At 40.2% G+C, this 23949-nt stretch overlaps 1 protein-coding gene across 7 annotated transcripts in view; it reads left to right on the forward strand.

Annotated features, from left to right (window-relative positions):
* hecw2b (HECT, C2 and WW domain containing E3 ubiquitin protein ligase 2b) overlaps nucleotides 1-23949 on the forward strand; it is a 297098-nt gene that overhangs the window by 96020 nt on the left and 177129 nt on the right. For 6 of the 7 annotated variants that reach the window (XR_009445933.1, XM_059647154.1, XM_048533661.2 and 3 more), the window contains exon 2: nucleotides 20891-21214. Coding sequence is in view for 5 of the 7 variants with exons in the window: in XM_059647154.1 (XP_059503137.1) it covers nucleotides 20923-21214 (292 nt within the window). In the remaining 2 variants the exon portion in view is untranslated. Of the gene's footprint in view, nucleotides 1-20890; nucleotides 21215-23949 lie in introns of those variants that run through there. The other variant, XM_048533666.2, reaches the window with a different exon arrangement.

The following is a 23949-nucleotide window of genomic DNA, read 5'->3' on the forward strand; positions in this document are numbered from 1 at the left end:
AAGTGAACATTACCCATTATCACTTACCTAGCAGCTTCACCTGATTGAGCAAACTTTTTTTTCCTACAAAAAGTAAAAGTCTACCCTAATGGCTGAATGCCAAGCTGTTCTGTTGGTTCTCTCTTGGTTCAATGAATAACATTAATAAAAAGAAAGATCTTTGTCTCCTAGTTTTTCTTTATCATGTCACATTTTCTTCCAGTTCTGGAATTTTCTGTTTTACTGTTCACTTGTTTTTCGTTTATTTTACTCTGTGACGGTTAATCATTTCCTTATTTCTCAACTGTCTTGTTTTCACTTCAGTTTTCCAGTCTGACATTTTTCCTATCTCAATCCCTTTCAGTTGAGTGCCATTTCCATGCAAGTTAAAAATTGTATAAGCATTACAGTCTGTAACTTGAGAAACCGCTTCTTCTAAAGAGTTATCTCCATCACCTTACAGTTCTCATTTGTACTTGTCGTAACTGTAAGTGTTGTTTAAAAGAAAATCCTTAACAGCTAATTGCGACTTGTCTTGAGGAAAATGTTCATAGCACTGTACTTTTGAAGTATGTGAGAGAGCAACTGAGTGGAAAACCTGGTTCTTTTAAGCAAGATGTTTGATGGCAACTACAGACAACCTGATTAGGAAGACAACTTTACTGAGCTCAGTTTCTGTGTCTGTGCTAAAAATAAGTGTCTGCTGTAGCACTTTCTCTGGTTTGTTGGGGTGAATTGCACGCGTAAATTCATCCCATATCCCATGTGCGCGAAAGCATTCCGAAATACTGGAACGTACTTGAATGGGAGCATTAGCCAATGCAACAATATATGTCCTCACCTACCAAAATGTTCACTGAGATGAGGCCACTAATTAAATGGCTTTCCCTTATGCCAAACAAACTTTCAGAGCAACAATTGAGTTATTTTGTTCAAATAATCCAACATATGCAAAAACATATGGTGGTGTCGAATAACAGCGCAAATGATCATGTCAGTGGTATTCATCCCCTCAATACTTGTTCACTGAGCTTGTCTAAAAAAGAAGTCAAGGCTGAAGATAAGAGCCCACAGTATTGGAGGTAGCATATTGGCATGGATAGAGGATTAGCTACTGGACAGGAAATAGCAAGTGGGGATGAGGAGTTCTTTCTCCGTTGGTGACCTGTAACCAGTGGAATTCCACAGGATTCAGTACTCAGACTGCAATTGTTTACAATATATGTTAATGTCTTGGAGGAAGGAAGTGAATGTACTGTAGCTAGATTTGGAGACGAGACAAAAATGGGTGGAAAGACAAGTTGTGAGAGGGATGCAAATGGTTTAGAGAGATATTGATAGGTTAAGTAAGGCAAAAAGTTCACAAATGGAAAATAATGTGAGAAAATGTGAAGTTGTTTATTTTGGTTGGGAGAACAAAAGAACAGAATATTATTTAAATGGAGAAAGATGAAACACTTAGGGTACTTGAAGTGAAACACAGGAAGCCAACACACAAGTGTAGCAGGTAACCAGGAAAGCTAATGGAATGTTGGCCCTTATTTCAAGGGGGTTGGAGTATAAGAGTAGGGAAGTCTTACTGCAGCTGTACAAAGAGTTGGTGAGGCCACATCTGGAATACTTTGAGCAACTTTGGTCTCCTTATTTAAGAAAAGATATTATTATATTGTAGGCAGTTGAGAGAAAATTGACTAAGGTGATCCCCAGTGTGGAGAGATTGTCTTTTGAGCAAAGGCTAAATTGGTTAGGACTCTATTCACTGGAGTTCAGAAGAATGAGAAGTGATCTTATTGAAGCATAAAGATTCTTAAGGGTAGATGCTGAGAGGACGTCTTTCCTCGTGGAAGATCTAAGACCAGAGGGGATGGTCTCAGAATAAAGTGGCATCAATTTAAACAAAGATGAAGATGAATTTCTTCTCTGAGGGTTGTGTGTCTTTGGAACTTCTTGCCACAAGAGATTGTAGGGAGAGAGCCCTTTATATGTATTTAAGGCTGAGATAGATTCTTGATCAGTAGGGGAATGGAAAAAATCCAGGAAAATGTATTTGAGGAATGTCAGATAAACCATGGCCCTATTGAATGGGGATGTCTCAAGAGATTGAACAGCATATTCCTGTTCCTATTTCTTATGGTCTTATGACCGAAAATAACCCTAAACACCCTCCTGCATTGTAGTCTTTTGAGTCTGTTATTTTCCGCTTTAATAAAATCTGACTGTGAACACAGGGACTAAAAAGGGACACAATGCTGAGAGAAGTGTTCACAGCTAAAATTAAAATTGATTTGATGCAGTAGTAATTCATGACCATTACAATGAATGATGGAAAGACGTGCAAAAATAAAGTATTTTCTCAGCAGACTGAATGTTATGTATATATTCATTAATGTCTTCATTTCTTTCCCAGATTCCTAAAGGGCCAGTGAAACGAAATGTAACACCAAAAGCAATGAATCCAAATTACACTGGGTTCATACAAAATGGCTTCAAAAAACCACTTGAGTGTTCACAAACAAACTAATCCTTCAGGCTTCAAAATCAGGCATTAAACAAAAATAAACTAACTTCACCATTTCTAGAGGAGAGCATTATCGACATTTGTGAGCTCTGCAAATCTTAGTACATTATTTTCTTTGCAGACTTCTTAGAATGGTAATAGGATTTCCTTCCTTTAAATAAGGCCTTTACTGTTCTTGTCTTTGATACACTTTTTTAAAAAAGAAGTATTGCTTGGCAGGACATGGTAATTCTGTCAAGGTCCATATTTGTTACCCACCCTTTTTTAGTGATGGAGAAGGTGGTGATGATAAGCTGCCTTCTTAAATTATTGTAATCCATTTGAAGAACTTCTTACTTAGGGAAGGCAGTTTCAGAATTTTGGCCCATTAGCTTTAAAGGAGTGGCAATATAATTCCAAATTAGGATGATGTTGGAATCAGAGGACATCGTGCAGGTGACACTGTTTCCATGTTCCAGCTGCCTTGCCATTCTAGGGAGCAGAGATTAATGAGTTGCTGCAATGCAGCTTGAAGATGGTACACATAGCAGTCACATTTTGCATACAATGGAGGAAATTATTGTTGCGGTTTTTGGTTGGAGCGTTAATTCAGCAGCTGTTTCACCTGGAGCTGTGCTCATCCAGTTAAATGGAAGGTGTTCCATTCAGAGTCCTGAATAGTGTCTTGTAGATGGTAGAACTGTTTCGGAGAATCAGGTTTCCAAGTTATCCACTGCAGAATACTCAGCCTGTGATCTGTTCTTGCAGCCACAGATTGATGTGGGTGGTTCAGTCAAGTTTTCAGAAAATGGTGATTTCTTGGATGTTAATGGTGGAGATTTTAATTATATTAATTCCGTTCCTCCATTCCATTCATGCAGTAAGATAAAATAGTAGTGCACAATATTACATACATAGTGAAATAACTCAACAGGGGCCAGTATCCCGTTACCAAGTCACCCTTTATTTACATGTGCATAGTACTTGATATTGGCCCAACATCCTCAGAGCCAGCTCTCAGAGTGAGCAGAACCTCTGATACTCCTGTTTATTTCTGTCAACCAGGACTCCCCGATTAGGGCTGTTAACCTGGTCGAATCAGGGAGCTCATATTCTATGAGATCCACCTGGTTGACCTTGTTACAATGACTACACATAGTTTCGTTTGCATCTTAATGCCATGCTTTTTGATAGAGAGCACATATTCTCTTTCTCTTCATTTTTTGCACTGTCCAGAATGTTGTCATTCATGTGACGGTTCAGTTTTCCATCGAGTTGATGCCTTCTTTCATTAAAAAGTACTGATGTGGGCATATCCACATGTGGGACTGCATTGCTAATCTCGCAACTAGATTTGGCTTGGAAGGATTCAGAAGCAGTGGGAAGACTTGCCTCCATTCTTGAACTTATCCACAGGTTAGCCTAGGGCAGAAGACATATCCTGGTGATGGTGTTCCACGTGAAGCGGCAGAAACAAGACAGATTTCCTTGGGTGTGACCACATAGTGTCGAGGTTTTAAATGTGGCAGACCTGAGCTAGTGATGGATGCTTCCATAACATCTTGAGCATCATTGCAATCCACATTTGCTTACTTTGTACAGATTAATCTTGGATGTTTCATTGTGTTAAAGGTGCCATATGTATATAAATTGCTGGCTGCTGTTAATCTAAAACATGGAGCGTAACAAGAGGTGGCAAAAAGAAACCTTACTCCCTTTTGTTGAAAGTTCAATTAAAGCAACAGCTTATATTTAATAAAAGTTAATGGGATGAGAAGCTGTGAAGGAGCAAATATTTTAAGCAGAGGAAAGTATATGGCCACAGAGAGATAGCTTCGCAGTGGGTTTGTTTGAGACTTCTGTTATAGAAAGCTGACAGCTATTTGGGCTGGATGGCCTTATTTTCTGATGTAAATGTGAATGTAAATTCCAGTAGTTCTGTCTGTAGACCCTCTGGCTAAAAAAAACCCAAGGACTGTTTGAACTCAATGATGAGGGTTGCAGAACACTCCTGCTTCTTTTTGGTATCGTTCAGTAAGCCCACTAGAAATGGGGATTAATCCAGCCTGATCTTTTTACATGGTAATGGGAGAGTGCCCTGTTGTCAGAAGTGCTTGGAAGTTGATTGCTCTGCAAGGTTTTTCTGCCTTTTCTACCCGTCTCTTTTCCGAGGATAGAGCTATGGATTTCCATTGAGTTGGTCCATGCTTATAGGCAAATTATTTCAATGGTTCACTGAGATAGTAGGAACTGCAGATGCTGGAGAATCTGAGATAACAAGGTGTAGAGCCGGATGAACACAGCAGCCCAAGCAGCATCAGAGGAGCACAAAAGCTGACATTTCGGGCCAAGACCCTTCATCAGAGAGGGGGATGGGGAGAGGGTTCTGGAATAAATAAGGAGAGAGGGGGAGGCGGACCAAAGATGGAGAGAAAAGCAGATAGGTGGAGAGGAGAGTATAGGTGGGGAGGTAGGGAGGGGATAGGTCAGTCCAGGGAAGATGGACAGGTCAAGGAGGTGGGATGAGGTAGTAGGTAGGAAATGGAGATGCGGCTCGAGGTGGGAGGAAGGGGTGTGTGAGAGGAAGAATAGGTTAGGGAAGCGGAGACAGGCTGGGCTGGTTTTGGGATGCAGTGGGGGGGAGGGGACGAGCTGGGCTGGTTTTGGGATGCAGTGGGGGGGAGGGGACGAGCTGGGCTGGTTTTGGGATGCGTTGGGGGAAGGGGAGATTTTGAAGCTTGTGAAATCCACATTGATACCATTGGGCTGCAGGGTTCCCAAGTGGAATATGAGTTGCTGTTCCTGCAACCTTCGGGTGGCATCATTGTGGCACTGCAGGAGGCCCATGATGGACATGTTGTCTGAGGAATGGGAGGGGGAGTTAAAATGTTTCGGGACTGGGAGGTGCAGTTGTTTATTGTGAACCGAGCGGAGGTGTTCTACAAAGCGGTCCCCAAGTCTCCGCCCAGTTCTTCCCCTCCCCCCACCGCAGCACAAAACCAGCCCAACTCGTCCCCTCCCCCCACTGCATCCCAAAACCAGCCCAGCCTGTCTCCGTTTCCCTAACCTGTTCTTCCTCTCACCCACCCCTTCCTCCCACCTCAAGCCGCACCTCCATTTCCTACCTATTACTTCATCCCGCCTCCTTGACTTGTCCGTCTTCCCTGGACAGACCTATCCCATCCCTACCTCCTCACCTATACTCTCCTCTCTACCTATCTTCTTTTCTCTCCATCTTCGGTCTTCCTCCCCCTCTCTCCCTATTTATTCCAGTTCCTTCTCCCCATCCCCCTCTCTGATGAAGGGTCTAGGCCCGAAATGTCAGCTTTTATGCTCCTGAGATGCTGCTTGGCCTGCTGTGTTCATCCAGCTTCACACTTTGTTAGCTTGGATTCTCTAGCATCTGCAGTTCCCATTATCACATATACCTCAGCTTGTTCAGTTTGCAGAATAAAACACTGCAACATGTAGAATGTGCTGCAGGTAAATAAAATTATAGTTTTAAAATCGAATAAGCTGTCAGAAATTAGAAATAAAGCCAAGGCTTCCACGTCTTGCTCTTGCCTTGCATAATGCAAATTTCATTTGGGATTATTAGTACAAGACCTCAAAAACTGGGAATGTCAGACTTTTGACATTCTAATTCCCAAGTGAAAAAGTAATTAACCTTTTATGAAAAGAGTAATCCTTTGCTGTATTAGCATAATGAGATTTGGTTCCTTAGAGTTCATTTCTTTCAATGTAGATGTAAAGATGACTTCAGAGAATTTCATTTCAAGAATGAGTTGTATTAATCCTTTGGCTTTGCATTACTGAGGTCTAGTAATTCGATCTCTTTTCAATTAATCATCCATTACACTCTGCAAAACATTTTTTCCCATAAAGACACCAGATTGAAGGGCTAAAGTGCAGTGGTTCAAGTGTCAGCATGCCAGCTGGAAAATAGAAAATAGATATATTCCATTTGGTTTTGATTGTGTATCTGCATGAAATGAATGTTGTTACTGTGTGTGTGTATGTGATTTAGTACAGTTGATTAGTAATTTGTGCAAATAATATTTCAAAGTTATCATAAAGACTACAGGACATAAGTAGCTTTTTGTGCATGAGCTAAACCTAATTTAGATTTTATTGCATTCCCTTCTACTTTGACCCCATTAATAACTTGCAACTTCCTGCCCGAGCGCTCTAAATTTTTCCCAATTCAGTGCACACTTTTGTTTTTCTTCTCTAATATTGCCCACTGGTTTCCATTCCCTCTGCCAAGTTAATTTAATTCCTTCACAGAAATGCGAATAAACTGTCCCATAAAAATGTTGGTTTGCTCCTGGACAAAGCCAGTCTCGGTAGCCCATACACTTTTTTGCCTTCTTGCAATGTAAAGGTCTACCCCAAATCCCGCACCCCCCTCTCCCCAACTGCACTGTCTTTTCAAGCATACATGGATCACCCCAACATGTGGCACCAGGGTAATCCATAAGCTCTGTTTCTTCTTGCTATTTTCTTTTCCAGTTCCTAACACCTGGCAGCAGGACATGATTCCTCTTTGCCCCTTTGTCATTGGCACTATTATGGCTCATGACCACTGGCTGTTTACTCTCCCCTCTGCTCAATGCTTTGCAACTGCTGAGAGACCTCCTTGACTCTGGCACCAGGGAGGAAACAAACCATCCTGGATTCATGTCTGTTGTGGCTGCACAGATATCTGTCAACTCCCCTACCTGTAGAATCCCCTATCACTGTTATTTACTCAATGTTCTCCCTTCTCTGCCTGAGCCAGCTGTGGTTTGGTAGACTTAGATCTGGCTGCACTCCCAAGTGGAACCATCACTCTTACCATGTATTCTGAACTGATTACTGACTAGAGAGTGGAATGCACTTGGGACACTTGTGCATTACCCGCCTTATTGGTCTTCATTGTCTGGTTGTTACCCAGTCCCTATCTGACTGTTTAACCTTAAGCTTTGGGATTTTGATATCGAGAAGCCTGCTATTCCATGATGCTCTCCCCCTCATGTATGCACTGGAGTGAAACCACTGGTTGTGCAAGATGTTCAGGCTGATGAACATGTTTCCTGAAGATGTCATTGTTCAGGATGTGAGAAGTGTCTTGGAATTCCAAACGGAACCAGGTATGCAAACCATGGGTCTGCCCTACCTAGCTTTTGCTCATTTAGTCCATTAACTGACTTAACAGACATAAACTTAGGATTAAATGAATACTCGTGAACTATTACCAATCAACTGTTTGTTCAGTACTGATATGTTAGATGTTTATTTACTGAAAAATTCATAAGGGATAATAACATTAAGAATATTAATTGTAACTTTATCCCCTGGCTTTATCGATTTATTAATTAAGTACTAATTATAGAATGAATTATCAAATTGGCTCCAGTCTTATGCTCATTAATTAATCTACTTTTTTAAAATAGTATTTTATTCATTTGTGAGATATGGGCGCGGCTGGCTGGGCCAGCTCATTTTGTCTTCCTCTAACTGCTCTCGAAGTGCTCCAGTTCTTGAGAATTTGATGCTCCCACAAAACTGTGAGGGGAGGAGTTCCAGGATTTTTACTCAGTGACATTGGAGAAACAGCAATATGTTTCCAAGTCAGGAGGGTAGATGCCTTGGAGAAGATTGTGCATAATGTTGGATTCCTGTGTATCTGCCGCTCTTGTCCTCCCAGTTGGTATGGAGAGTTTAGAAATGCTCTCAGGAGCTTTGCTGAGTTACTTGCAGTCACAGTATTGTATAGCTGGTCTGTCTCTGAACATTCTGCTTTTGGCTTAATGCTGTCTGTGTGCTCCCACCTGGCACAATCTTAAAGCTTCACTCCCTGCCTGACATTGTCTGCTTGCTGTGCTCCCAACCTGATGCTTTTGCTGTGTTCCACTCTCCCCTGGCTCTGTCATTCTGCTTCACTCTCCTCCGGCTCTCTCAGTCTGCTCCACTCTCCCCTCGCTCACTGACTGCTCATTCTTGGCGTGGTGCTCTCTGACTCCTTTGCTCCCAGATGTGCTCAGTTTTGCCTGTAAAATCCACTCAGTGCCTTTGATCTTTCCAGTACATAATTGAAGGAAATTTCAGTTCATTCAATTTTGGATTTTTGGACAACCTATTCGACACTGAAGGAGTTGAGAGCAGTAATGGTGCCATCTTACTGATTTAGAACTAGAACTGTATATCAGCTGTATACATGAGAAAACATGTTTTCTAATTATGGTGTTAAAAGGACGGATGGAATAACGGAAGAAAATTGAGAGTTGGTGGAAAAGAAATTAATTCAGGAATAGAAGGTATTTGCAAAAATAGAGCAGAGAAAGAGAATTCTGCTAGTCTAAATCAGTAAGATGTTGACGTTGAGGTTTGCTGCGAGAATATCAGGAAATTATTTTGAACTGAACAGAGTTTGATATTGATGATTTTGAAAACAAAATTGCAGCCAGAGTGGAGAATTTCTCATGAGCTTACTAAGGAGTTTAAGACTAGTATGAGCCAAAATAAAGAGCTTACAATGTTACAAGAAATAATAGTTACCTTGAGTAATGGACATGTTTTCAAAACGAGCAAAGTGTGATCTACACGTTGGTAACAGGTACAAAATAGAACATGGGAGAAAACTAGCCTGAAAAGATTGTAAGAGTTTCTTCATGTAGATCCAAAGGAGAGTAGCTAAAGTAAGTATTACTTATTTGTTACACAAATTACACACCAGAAATAGAGATTAACATATGGCCTGATACGAGTGATGAAGTTAAGGTACTTTTTTAGCAGCAGAGAAGCAATACTCGAAATACCAGAGCTGATTGAATCTGATTAATGCCCAGGATGTGATGGTCTATCTCCTAGTGGTCTAAATAAATTGATGGCAGATGAGTTATTTATGATTTTCCAAAATTCCGTAGATTCTGGGCCTGTCCACTCATTTAGAAGTATGTAAACCCAACACTACTGTTCAAAAAAGGCGTGAGATAGAAAACATGAAACTGCAGATCACTTGGCCCGACATCAGGAAATTACTGTGATTCTTTATTAAGGAAATCTTAACAGAGCACTTAGAAAATCATTCAATAGTCAGACAATGTCAATATGGTTTTATAAAAGGAAATTGCATTTCACAAATTTATTAGATATTGTTTTATGTGATTAGAGGACTACAGAAAGGTGATTGTGTATGTACGGTATATACGTATATATGTGTATGTCTGATATATATGATGTATATATTTACGATAGAATATTAGTGCATATAGTATGTTTGGGTTTGCAAAAGGGATTCAATGGAGTGCCGCACAAAAGGCAAGATGATGGCTTACATAGTTGGAAATTTTGTATTAGAATTGATAGAGAATTAGCTAATGGACAGGAAACAGGGAGTAGGGCCAAGCAAAGCAATTTCATGTAAGTAGGCTCCAACTGGCAGGGTACCACAAGGATCAGTATTGGGGCCTCAGCTCTTTGCAATCTATATCAATGACCAAGAAGAAGACAGATCATATCTTAACGTGTCATTTTATGGATGATATGAAGTTAAGTGGTAATGCAAGGCAAGGAAGACGCAGGGGCTTCAACAAGATAGAGACAAGTTAAATGAATGACCAACAGGGTAACAGATGCAGTGTAAGCAAAGATGTGTAAGGTTTTTTCATTAGGTAGTAGAAATAGAAAATAATAATGTTTATTAAAAGCTGTAAAATGTGTAAATGTTTTGATTTAGAGGGACTTGCATGTAAATGTAGAAAAATGTGAAAGTTAGCATGTGGATATAACAAGCAATTAGGAACATAGAACATAGAACAATACAGCACAGAACAGGCCCGACCTATGAACTAATTCAAGCCCCTCCCCCTACACTATCCCATCATTATCCATATGCTTATCCAAGGACTAATGTGGCTGAGTTAACTACATTGGCAGGTAAGTTCCACGCCCTTACCACTCTCTGAGTGAAGAACCACTCTCTGAGTAAAGACAAATAGCATGTTGAAATTTATTGTAGGAGATTGGGGAAAACGAATCAAGGAACCTTGCTGTCATTGTACAGGGCTATGGTGATATTATACCTGGACTACTGTGTGAAGTCTCATTCTCTGTATTAAAGAAGGATATGCTTGCAGCAACAGTTTGCTAGGATGGTTGCAGGAATGAGAGGATTGTCTTATGATGAGGTGTTGAGTAATTTGGGCATCTGCAGCCTGAGGTTTAGCAGAATGGGAGGCGATCTCTTTGAAAGATGCACAATCCACAAGAGACCTGATATGGTAGACACTGAGAGGTTGTTTTCCACTCACTGGAAAATCTAGAACATGGTGGCACATATTCTAAACTATTTAAAACAGAGACAAGGAAAACATTTTTCACTTAAAAGATTGCAGATGTTCCATCATTGAATACATTTAAGGGTGAGACAGAAACTTTGTTGATTTCTCAGAGAACTGAGGAATATGGGGAGGAGGTAGGAAGATAGACTGAAGGCTAAAGATCAGCCATGATCATATTGAATAGAGGAGTAGGCTCGAAAGGGTTAATGATCTACTCCTCCTATTTCTTATGTTCTTATGAAAGGATATGGAATGACATAATACTGCTCTTGTTTTAGTAGTTGGTGTAGTATTTGACATTGAGAATCTGTATTACAGTACCACTTTGCAGTTTAACAGGTAATGCAAGTGAATGTTCTTTTATCATGCATTTCCTTAGTTAGGTGATATAACAGAGGATTTTATTATTTTGTAGGTAATTTGGAGCTCCACAAAAATGATTCTATGTCTACATTTGCAGAAATCATTTTTGTTTGGCGGGCTTACGTAGGCAAATAGATAGTCAAATACAAAGATATCTAAATAGGGAAGGAAGGCTGATGTTTTGCAGTATCATTAATATAATGAGACACAGGACTGTAGATCAAAATATTAAATGCTGCAGAACACAACATACAAAACACAGTTGATTTGGGTGCATTGATCAGTAGGTCAGTGGAAATGATAGTGAAAGGTATGGCAACAGCATTGAAAGGCAAAACAGAAGTTTTCTCCTGATTATCATTCACGCCAGGTTTGCTAAGGCTACTTGATGCACTTGGTCAGTTGTGGCTTTGATTTGAAGGGCAGTTGCTCTGACTTCACTTTTACAGTTGAGCTCTTTTTTGCATGTCTGAATGAAGGCGGTAATGAAGTCAGAAGCTGAGTGACCCCTGGCAGGCACCAAACTGGTTGTTGTTGAGTAGATGCTTTTTGTTAGTACTGTTAATCATACTTTACATCCACTTTACTGATGATCAAGAGTAAACTATTGGGCGGTAATTGACTGGGTTGGATTTTTCTTGCTTTTTGTGTACAGCACATAACTTGGCATATTTCCACATTGTTGGGGAGCTGCTGGTGTTATGGCTGTACATGAACAGCATGGTTAGAGGTGCAGCAATTTCTGGAGATCATGTCTTCAGTGCTATGACTAGAATGTCATTGAGGCCCATAGACTTTGTAGTATCCAGTGCTTTCAACCATGTCTTGATACTACATGGAGTGAATTGAATGGGTTTAAAAACTTGCATCAGTGATGCTGGGGACCTCAGAGAGAGTCCAAGCTGGATTATCAACTTGGCACTTTGTTTAAATTTTATTGCAAATGCTTTAGTCTAATGCACTGATGTGATCATTGAAAAAGGGGAGATTTTTGGAGCCTCCTGAAGCATGTTATTTAATTGTTCTTTGCCATTCCTGACGACTGTTTCTGGTAGGACTGCAGAACATGGATCAGATCTGTTGGTTATGCAGACACTTAGCTCTGTTTGTCACTTGCTGTTTGTGTTGTCTGGCAAGAAAGTAGTTTGAGTTTGTAGCTTCACAGGTTGTTACCTCTTTTTAGATATACTAAGTGCTTTTCCAATCATGCTGTCCTACATATGCTCTTCATTGAACCAAGGTTGATCCCATAGCTTGATAATGATGGAATTGATTGGGTAAAATGCTGTGCTGTGGGTTTGTAGATTGTGTTGGAGTACAATTCGGCTGCTGCTGATGGACCACAGCATCTCATGGGTATCAAGTTTTGACTTACTAGATATGCTTGTCGTCTATCCCGTTTAGCATGCAAATAGTTGCGCAGCACACTGGAGATTATCTTCAATGTCAAAACAGGACTTTTTATGGATGGTGGCCTTAGCTAGTCTGTAAGGCAGCTCTCCCAATTAGTCCCCAGATGTTGGTACGGAGGACTTTGTAGAGCCTACAGGGCTAGGTTTTCCATTGTTGTTTCCTGTGCCTCAATTGCTGCTAGATGGTCTGTCCAGTTTCACTTAACTGAAATGCTTGCTAGACCATTTCAGGGAGCATTTAAGAATCAACCACATTGCTGAGAGCTTGCAGTCATGTGTAGGGCAGACCAGGTAAGGATGCCAGTTTTCCTTCCCTTAAAGGCGTTAATGAACCAGATGGGTTTTCATGACAATCAACAATAGTTTCAGAGGTCATCATTAGACACTTAATTCCAGATTTTTATTGAATTTGAATTCTACAGTTTGCTATGCTGAGTTTTGAACTCAGATTCCCCTGAATATTACCTGGGTCGCTCGATTTAGACTAAATCTAATACTTTGCAAGTCTTTCAGTCTGTTTCTCAGAATCACAGGAGTTTTTGGCTTCCCTGTTCTCACACTGTTGAAAACCCCATTGCACCCAAGGCCCATGCTGCTGTGAGGAAGAATGAGTGTACAGGAACTTTGGGAGTGGACATCCAATCAACTATTTTGGCAAGAACAGCACTAATCGTCATTAACTTAGTTCAAAAAGTGGGCTTGTTTTCTTACTTTTAACCTAGTTTCTTCTCCTCTCATCTGGTGGAAGGATTATTTCATGGATAAGTCCACATGGACCCCATCAACAGAACAATCGGTTTAAAGTTAGTCCTGTTCTCACACACACCACTCTTAGCTTATTAATGTTTATTGATAAGAGCTTCCCACTGCTGCCGTTTGTACACATTTCTTCCTCTGAGAATAACGACTGCTATATTCACAGATAAACTAGCCATCCTGTGTGAGCTGTAGCCTTTTATCAGCTGTGCAGTGCTTCAGTTGTGACTAACTATCCCCGTTTCCTGTATAGACAGAAGAATTTCCTGTGTTCATGTTTGTTTTGGTGTGCATGGGATGGTGCTTCTGCTGAAACTAGGCAAGGTGATGAGAAATTAAAGAGGTGTAACATTTCTTTCCAACAGCAAGTATAATTTTGCAATATTTTCAATGTTAATTGATTTAGCCACATTTAGATTTACAAGCAGAGATTTTTTTGATTGGGTGCCCCTTACAAACTGTGGTGTTGATGGAATAAACAGGAAGTCTGATTGGAATACAGTTATGTCCGATCTCCTCCCATTCAGTACTGCACTTTCCCAGTTCATTTTGAAAGGCACAGGAAACATCTGCCTTTTTCACAGTTGCAATATTTATATGAGCCCCCAATGACATAATTTATATATCTGTGTACTTTCCTGTAGTTTACTTTGGAATGGAATTGAGTCAAAAACTAGATTATATAAAATTCCTGTTATGAAGTGCATCATTTTGATGTTCCACCACATTGCTGTTCTACAACATGCGTGTATTATATCAAGCAATGCATAATGCTGAAAAGACGGAAAGTCGCAGATTTATATAGCATCGGTCACGACCTCAGGACTTCTCAATGGTACTTAACAGTTAATGGCACTTTAGAAGTTCAATTGCTGTTTTGTTTTAGGATGAAGCAATCAATTTGCACACAAGATTCTAAAAATAGCAATGTGCTAATGTATAAAAACCTGTTTTGGATCTCATTGAGGAACAAATATTGTCTAGGACCTTGGGGAGAGTCCCCTATTGCTTTGAAAATGCAAAATGGATCATTTATATTCACCTGAGAGAGTAGACAATGTCTCTTCTGAAATTTGATCCCTCTGAAGACACAGTTCCCTCAATATTGCAGGAATACTAGCCAAGATTTTGTGATGAAGTCTTTGATGTCGGACTTGAAACAACAATATTCTGACTTGGTGGCTAGACATTTCTGCAACAATTATGTATTAAAAGTGTGACAGCTGTGTGTTTAACGGGCAGCTAGAGGCTGATCGTTCTTTGACAGGTCTCTCGGGCAGTTAGTGGTTAGATGCGCTGTGTTTAGACATTATGTTATGAGCATAAATTGAAGTTTGGTTTCCTATGAGGCCTTTTTTAATTAAAGCTACTTATTGATTGATCTATTAATGGGAATATTTAATATGTATTTAGTAAGTTATTTACTGTCTTCTTAATTTATTTAATTGTAATTATTTAATGATTGGGAAGGCAATGGCTGCTGGAACCTTTTACGTTGCCCATGGGGTGAGCTACCCTCCTGTGTGAACACCATGAGTCGTGAGCATGACTGGGAAGGTACTTAAACTAGTTGTTTACTTCGGAACCTGAATTGGGAATGGAGCAGGAAAGCTAAGCATGGATTTTCCTGCCTCAAGTTTAATTGGCTGTGAAGGTGGAAGGCATCAGGAGCCCAGCTGCCACCTTCCAATCTGATTAAGTGCACCAATGCCACCAAACCCAAAGGGAAGGGGACTAAAATTTCAGTCAAGGTCTTTTTGTTAAAAATGGTGTTCCACAATTTGAGTTTGCTGTATTGGTATTGAAGAAAAGTGTGGCTATCACCATTGATTTTAAGCAGAATTAACTTGGCTTTGAAGTGGTGCAAACATAAGGATGTAAGAAAGAGGAGAAGGATTTTTTGGGCTGTCAAGCCTACACTGCCATTTTTTACAATAAAGGCTGATCGTAGGCCCCACGTTCTTGCCTACTCCCCTTATCCCTTGATTTCAGTGAAAGCACAAAAATTGTAGATCCCAGCCCTTCTGTGAAGAGAATTCTAAAGATTTGTAACCCTTGGGTGGTAATTTCTCCTCATCTCAGTCTTGAAATGCTTGAGTCAGATGCTGAGTATGAGATGGATGGTGGAGTGGTGGGTGAGGAGTTGTGGTTGAGAAGCAGTGGGTGAGAGTCCTCAGGTCTTCAGTACTGAAACAGGGAAATCATAAGGAACGTGTGTTTGAAGCAGCAGCCAAGCCAAGCACGAATTGGATGGAGAAAGCACTTTGGTACGTTTGTACCCAACACATTCTGCTTCTGAGTGATATTAATTGCCAAATCCGTCAGGACTACAAGGATGACTAGGGTTTGGCATGTGCTCGTTGACTTGGTGCTGGGTGGTAGAGTGACTGACTGGGAGACTAGGTGGGTGAGTGACGGACTGACTTTGGGGTTGGGTGGATGACTGCGTGACTCTAGGTGAGTGCAGAGGGGGAGGATGGTTGACTGTGTTGCGCTGGATACGTACCCATCTTCCTTATACTCCGCCAAGCAAAAAAAAACTATTTACAAAGTAAGCTGCAAAAGGCAGTCCATTTCTGACCCCATTTTCGTGTGTACACTTTGAGGCCAGCTTGAAGTTTGACCCACCAGAGGCAAACAAAGGTCGGTGTTAATTAAACTCAGCTCCTTCACTTGGCCCTGGTTTGTGATAAGGACTTGTGGTCCATCTCTTTTTCTCTCTCAAGCTCTGCTTTTTATTTGAAAAGGTTTTATTAGCTATATCTGTTGCTTGACACTTTTCAGTGATTTTTTTTAATTACTCATTGAAATTTTAATTACATTGCTTTAGAATTTATTTTCCTGAATTGTGTGTTTATTGTGACAAACCATTTCTTTCTGAAATTTACTCACTGACCCCCTCCTCCCTAAGTTAGAGAAAATTGAAATGTTTCCCCCTCCTATATGAAAACAACCCTTTCTTTACCAATTGGATTGAAAAGATTTACTGAGGCATGTGGATTCCGCACCAGGAAATGTATGTTCTTGACCATTGTGATAATGCTGTCACTTCAAGAAGGTTTATTTCCTACTTCAAAAAGGATATTCTGATTTCAAGCACTGCAACTTTCCCCCTCCGGTGATTCATAATTGCCTCAACTGCATCTCTTGCACTACCTGCATTTCTGCCATCAAGCTCCCTACCCCCCAATAAAGATACGGACAGCCCCTCTGGTCCTCACATACCACCCTGCCAACCTCCCTATCCAGTGTATCATCCTTCACCATCTGCAATCTGACCCCATCCCTATTTCCCTCCCTGTCCCCATCTGCCTTTTATTGGGGCTGCTCACTCTGCAACTCCCTGGTCCACTCCATGCTCCCCACTAACCTGCCACCTTACCCGACAACCTCAGGAAGTGCTGTACATGCCCCTACATCTTCCCTCCCTGCTCTGTCCAAGGCCCCAAACAATCTTTCCAAATCTGACAGGGATTCACCTGTACGTCCTCCAGCTTGGTCTGTTGTATCCGTTGCTCCTGATGAGATCTCCTCCACCTTGTTTGAGACCAAACACAGACTCGGTGACTAATTCACGGAGCATCTGCAGTCTGTACACTGTAATCAACAACATATCCGGTTGCCAGCATTTCAATCCCCCCTCCCACTCCCTTGGCGACATGCCCATCCTGGGCCTCCTCCAGTGCTACAATGATGCCACATGCATTGCAGAGGAACAACACCCCATATTCCACCATGGATGGCCACAACATAGAAACCACCAGTTTCAAAATCTCCCCACCCCGGCCTCATCACATGTCCAACCTTCCCTCTCATCCCACATGTTGTACATAAGTGAATTTCCATCTTTTCCCTTATATAAAGATAGTAAAGGGCCATCAACTGGAAGCATTTTGAGAATATTATCTTATCGGCCACTATAAAATATAAGTCCTCATCTCGCAATATGCAAATGAGGTGTGTAACCTGAGTGTTCGGGAAATCTGACTATAGACTGTAGTTATTAGAGAAACCGCTACTGGTTCTTGGCCAACATATAGGTTTTCAACTTTGCGCTAAACCAGGTAAGTATGGCTTTTTAATCTATCTCTGCCACAATTAAATCTGCAGTCACTTAAAAGAAATCTCTCTCTGTACTTCCTGAAGTTATCTAATTGCTGTTATGTTTTAAGTCTTTGCAGCTGAAGGGCTTTTCTGTATTTTAGTTGATGTGAACTGAATGGAAAGATTAGATGCTGCAACTTTCTATTTGAGACCCAACACATTTTTCTCTGCACTTTCTTGAATTGGTCACTTGAGTTTGAATTAAAAATAAAATTAGATGTTTGCTTATGGATCTAGTATGGAAATAAGCAGGGATCAGATGCCCAGCTAATGACTGTGAGAAGACTGTAAGAGGCTGGTTGTAATAAAACACCCCAACAATAACAAAAGATTTAGAAATTTGCTTGCCTCAGTCAAATTTTACATGTCGGCTGTCCTTCCAACTTAAATAAGTGGCTAAGACCATTGGCGTTGGTTGATATTGCAGGCAATACAAGTTGACAAATTTTTACAATGAAAAGTTGTTTTTGTTTTGGTTCCGTGCCTCTCAGTGTGATGTTGAGCATTGCCAGCATTGTCTCTCGTTAGGCTTGGTGTTATTCTTATTGCCATTGGAACTAGACTCAGATGTTCCATGTTGTCAGGATGCAGGGAACCTCATTTAGTTTGTATACAATCTAGGATTGTTTTTCTCAGTCTTCTTTATTATTAGTAATTCTAATAGAGAGACTTGCCACTTAAACACAGTGACTGCAAGAGCAGGTCAGAGACTAGATGTAAGTGTGACAAGTGACTCACCACCAGGAGTGTGATGGAATATTCCCCCCATTGCCAGGATGGGTGCAGCTCCAAAAACACTCAGGACTCTTGACACAATCCAAGACAAAGCAACCCATTTGATTGGCACCACATCCACTTACATATAGATGCTGTTTCAACTCATTGAGCAAAGGTGACAAATAATAAAACATGTGAGATACTTTGGGATATGGTGGATAGTAGAAAGAGAAACAATATTTTACTTTTGTGGAGAACCTCTTTATGTCCTTAAGACACTACAAAGTAATGCAGTATCAGTGAATACATCTTAAAGTGTAGACATCTTCGTGTCATAATCACTGAAGTTGATTTACACATAGCAGTGAGGAAAATGATAATTAATTTATTTTTAGCTACATTTATTTGCTGACAAATATTAACAATCCTTCACTGGTTATTTTATTAGATTGGGCTCTTGACAAGTTGACATCATTCCTGCGATGAGCCAAAATTTCTTCCAGTTGGATATTGGGTAAACTGATGCAGTTATCCTCAGTCTTTGTTACCAAATCTATATTCTTGCCACAGATTCTGTCCTTCTCTCCAGCCAGTGTCTTTATCCCTTCCCCATCACCATCTCAGTAGGAACCAAACTGCAAGCTCATCATCCAATTCCAATATGAGCGGAGCCTCCAATGTCTTATACTATTAATTGCAAAGACACTTGTCACACTTACACCTAGTCTCTGATCTGCTTTTGCAGTCACTGTGTTTAAGTGGCAAGTCTCTCTATTAGAATTACTAATAATAAAGAAGACTGAGAAAAACAATCCAAATACACCCAAAAGTTTGGAAACACATACAAACAGATTGAAGAACTATTTCTTCCCTATTATTGTCAGATTTTTGAATGGGCCTGTCATATATTAAAGTTGATATTTCTTTGCATATTGTCTGTAGCTGTAACACTATATTCTGCATTCTGTTCCATTACTCTGATGTGCTTACCTAAGGCATGATTTGCTTGGATAGCACAGAAAACTGTACTTTTCACTGTATCTTGGTGTATGTGACAATAATAAATCAAATCAAAATCCACTTCCTACTGAAACCGTCAGCTATGCCTTTGTCACCTCGATACTTGACTATTTAAATTGTCAGTGCATTGAAATCCTGCAACTCTCTATCTAACAGCATTTTGACAATAACTTTAACATACAGTAGTTCCTGAAGCAGCTCCTGCCCCTCAATACCGCTGCAGTGCAACTAGGGATAAATAATAAATGCTTGCCTTGTCCCATAAACTATTTCCAAATAATATATTTTAAAAAATGCTGTTGTTACAAACTTCCATCCATAGACTTCAGTTCATCCTAAATTCTGACGCCGATATTTTACTATTCCAATTACTTTTGTGTTAATGATTCATTTTTTCTGATTGTGTCCTGTTGAAGTTCTCTGGAACATTTTTCTACCTGTAGTCGTTGATAAGATGCAAGTTATTGTTGATGAATAATGCAGTGGAACTCCTTGCTCTGCTTTGATTTGATGCATTGGTATCTACACGAGTAAGCAGTCGAGACCTCAGTTTCTGCTGTTCTGAAAGAAAGCATGGATGATGATACATATTGGCCCCAATTATGAGCATAAAGAATCCCTGCGATAAACAGACCAGAATTATCAGCCGTTGGAATGCCTCTGGTCTTGGTAACCAACTTCAGTGAAGCTGTCAAGCCATAATGGTCTCCTTTTTGTGGGTAGTAAGATTCTGTGGTTCTGATGTCTTGAGTTTGTTGTTGTTTACACAAGAATTACATGTACTATCAAGGTAATAGAATGGGCAATACCAATATAAAAACAATTAACCTCATCGATTTCAGTACAAAAAGAGGACTCCCAATTGCATCAGTAAAGTATTTGCATTTTTCACTGTTGCCATCCTTGTGGTCTCCCTGAATGCTAATGCAAGTATAATACAGTTAGTACAAGATCAGGTCATTTTTCTGTGATTTATGCCTCTTAAAAACAGGTATGGGAGAAACCAGTGCTTTTTCATTTGGATTAAATTGAGACATTGGAGAGCAGAGATTTTAATCTTGTTCAATTCAGATTTGGATTCAGAAATCCCTCTTGCAAACTGAGGAGAGTGATAATTATTTTTTTTTGTGTTTACAATTTATATTTTCATTGAGGTTTTTATAGGGAGGAATTTTGTCTTATGCATACTAATAGTTGAAGGTTGTATACTTAGTGGTGAATATGTAATAAACTATTCTTAGTGAAAGTTTTATAAACTATTTACGTTGAAGTAAACTTTTTGTTTGTGGAAGGAGTTGATAAACACTAGCTCAGGTACATTAATGAGAGAGATATTTAGTTACATTTTGTGACCGGATGAATTGTATAACTTTAATTTGTTAGCAGTTGAAATCTATTGCATAGTTCATTATTCAGAATCTGCATTGAGCGATTAAAAGGAAACTCACATCGTGGACCTTGCCAACTAAGAAACTGTGTGGTTGTGCTGCTGCACTACAGGAGGCTACTGTTGACTTGAGTTCCTTTACTTCCCTTGACAATTAAAGTTGAAAGCCATTAGAAATTTGTAACATGTAGATTCATAAGCTGTGCAGCCTACTGGATAGATGGGCGATTATGTGCCAAAGTCTGTTCAAGAGTACAAATGACCTTGTTCATGTGACTGATGCTTTTCACATAACACAATCCACTGACTATTTGTTTTTCTTCCTGAACAGATTTTAAACGGAGAGACATCAATAGAGCCAAAATGTCGGGTTCCACAAGGGAGCATATGTCTTTTGTACGACGTAGGAACCCTCAACTTCGCTACACCCTGAGTCCTGAAAACCTGCAGAGCCTAGCTTCCCAGACCTCCAGATCAGAGAACTTGAATTTCCACAGAGCCAACAGTGACACAGATTTGGTGACATCAGACAGTCGTTCTAGTTTGACGGCTAGCATGTATGAGTACACACTTGGACAAGCACAGAACCTGATTATCTACTGGGATATTAAAGAGGAGGTGGACCCCACAGACTGGATTGGACTGTATCACATAGGTAAACCAAGTTTTACAATTAATATCTTCCTTCAAAGATCATTTGGAAAATTGTTATCTTGGGCTGGAAAGCTTTGGCATGTTTGGGATCTGTTCATCTTTTGCTGTTTTTAGTAGTTTTAGAGTTTATTTAACAGTGATGCAACAATGACAACATGCTGGGGCAGTGACCTGCTGCCTCACAGAGAGAAATGAGATGCTTGTAAGCAAAGTCCCAGCTATGCTGGGACAGATAAACAAGACACTTCCTCACAGGGCGTTAGGAGGGGACTTTACAGAATCATCCATCCAAGCTATCTGTCCACATCGTAAGTTAACACGGAGCAATTTGTGGTATGTTGAAGCAGGATTCCAAGAGGATTATTAAAGGAAAATGAATTTTACAAATCAGTAGAGAGATAGGTTTGTTATTTTCCAGCTTAGCCCATACGTGTTCCTGTTTTTGATCCTTCTGCACATATGTATATGGGATGACATCAATCGATATATTTGAGTATATTTGTAATATCTTCAAGTACACCCAGAGAATGAAGATACATGATGGTGTTGCTTTGATTATTATTTTTTGTTAGTTTATTAAACAAATTCATGTTGTTTTGATGGATTAGTGAGATTAACCAATGAGTAACTGAGTTATACTACGGAAGGGGTCCAAGTTGTTGCACTTATGTCGCTGATTATGACTCCTGATTGATATTCAGAGATTGCTGCTGGAAATGGGCATCGTTGGTGAGAATGAAATTGACCTTGGGTTGTGATGTTCCAGCAGTTCATAAGCCTTCTTACACTCGCTATTGACTATCACACATGAATAATGGCAACGTGAGTGAAATCCACGCACAAAAAGCGCAAAGAGCAAAGAAAATTACAGCACAGGAACAGACCCTTCGGCCCTCCAAACCTGCACCAATCCAGATCCTCTATCTAAACCTGTCACCTATTTTCCAAGGATCTGTATCCCTCTGCTCCCTGCCCATTCATGTATCTGTCTAGATACATCTTAAATGACGCTATTGTGCCAGCCTCTACCACCTCCGCTGGCAACGCATTCCAGGCACCCACCACCCTCTGTGTAAAGAACTTTCCACGCATATCTCCCTTAAACTTTTCCCCTCTCAGCTTGAAATTGTGGCCCCTCGTAACTGACTTTCCCACTCAGGGGAAAAAGCTTCTTGCTATCCACCCTGTCTATACCACTTATGATTTTGTAGACCTCAGTCAGGTCAACCCTTTGTCTTTCTAACGTAAATAATCCTAATCTACTCAACCTCTCTTCGTAGCTAGCGCCCTCTTTACTATAAACCAGCATAGAATTAGGAGAGGAGGGAAATAGAATTGCTTATTTAAAACAAATACTACTTCTCTACCATAATCCTAATTTCATACTGCAATATCAACAATTTATTTATTTAGAACGCTTAATGTAATAAAACCTATTAAGCTGCTTCATAGCAGCATTCTAAAACAAAATAATGCTGAGCCACATAAGATATTAGGTCAGATGATCAAAAGGTTGGTCAAAGAGGTAGGGTTGAAGGATTGTTTATGAGGAAGAAAGTGGGTTAGAAAGGCAGTAAATTGCAGGGAGGAGATTCTTGAATATAGAACTTAGGCATTTGAAGGCATGATCACGAATGGTGCTATGTTCAAGATCAGGGGTGCTAAAAAGCTCACAATTAGAGGAATGGAAGAAATTACAGAGTTAGGGAGGGGTAAGGCCATGGATTGATTTCAAAACACGGGTGAGACTTCTCAAATCAAACATTGATTTACTAGGATCCACTATAAATCAGCAAGCATGGAGGTGAAAGTGTAAAAGACAGCATAAGACTCAGCTAGCAGAGGTCTGGATGACCTAAAATTTATGGAGGGCAGAATGTGGGAGAACAGGTAAGAGGGAATTAGAAAAGTCAGGGCCAGAGATAACAAATGCATGATATTGAGCAATAACTGAGCTGAAGATGGGGTGAAATTGAATGTTGTTATTGGAGGTGGAAATTCATGGTCCTAGTGATGGCACGAATACGTAGTTGCGAGCTGTGAACAAACTAGTTTCATGTCAGATGGTTACCAGAGAGAGGAGTGGAGGCAGCAGATAGGGAATAGAGCTTGGTACTACGTCAGTGACTTCAGTCTTTCCAATATTTAATTGATGTAAGTATCAGCTCATCCAGCATTGGATATCAGAAAATATTTTGATAATTTTTAACAACTCTCTTGACTGTTGTTAAATTAACGTTGTGCTTTCAGATGATATCAGCAAGAGGTAGAAATGTAGATGAGAAAGGTTAAGGAGCATATTACAAATGTGTTGAGGAAGGACACAGTGGAGGGATCTTGCAGCAAGATATGATGAGTACAGCTCAGGAATAGGAAGGATGTAGTCACAATGTTGGGATTGTACTGCAGACCTCCCAGCTGCCAGAGGGAGATAGAGGAAAAGATATGTAGTCATATTCTGGAAGGATGTGAAAATAACAGGGTTGTTGTTCTGGGGATGTTAACATCCCTCATTTTTTATGGGACTCCCTTAGTGCCGGGGGTTTAGATGGGAAGCAATTTGTTATGTGTGTCCAGGAGGGGTTTTTTAAAACAGTATGTGGATAGTCCAACGAGGGAGGGGGCCATACTGGACCTGGCAATGGGAAATAAGCCCAGCCAGGTGATCAAAGTTTCATTGGGAGAGCATTTTGGGAATAATGACCACAATTCCATACATTTTTGGCTATATATGGA

The sequence above is a fragment of the Stegostoma tigrinum genome, chromosome 7 (assembly GCF_030684315.1).
Source record: "Stegostoma tigrinum isolate sSteTig4 chromosome 7, sSteTig4.hap1, whole genome shotgun sequence".
NCBI classification, from domain to species: Eukaryota; Metazoa; Chordata; class Chondrichthyes; order Orectolobiformes; family Stegostomatidae; genus Stegostoma; species Stegostoma tigrinum.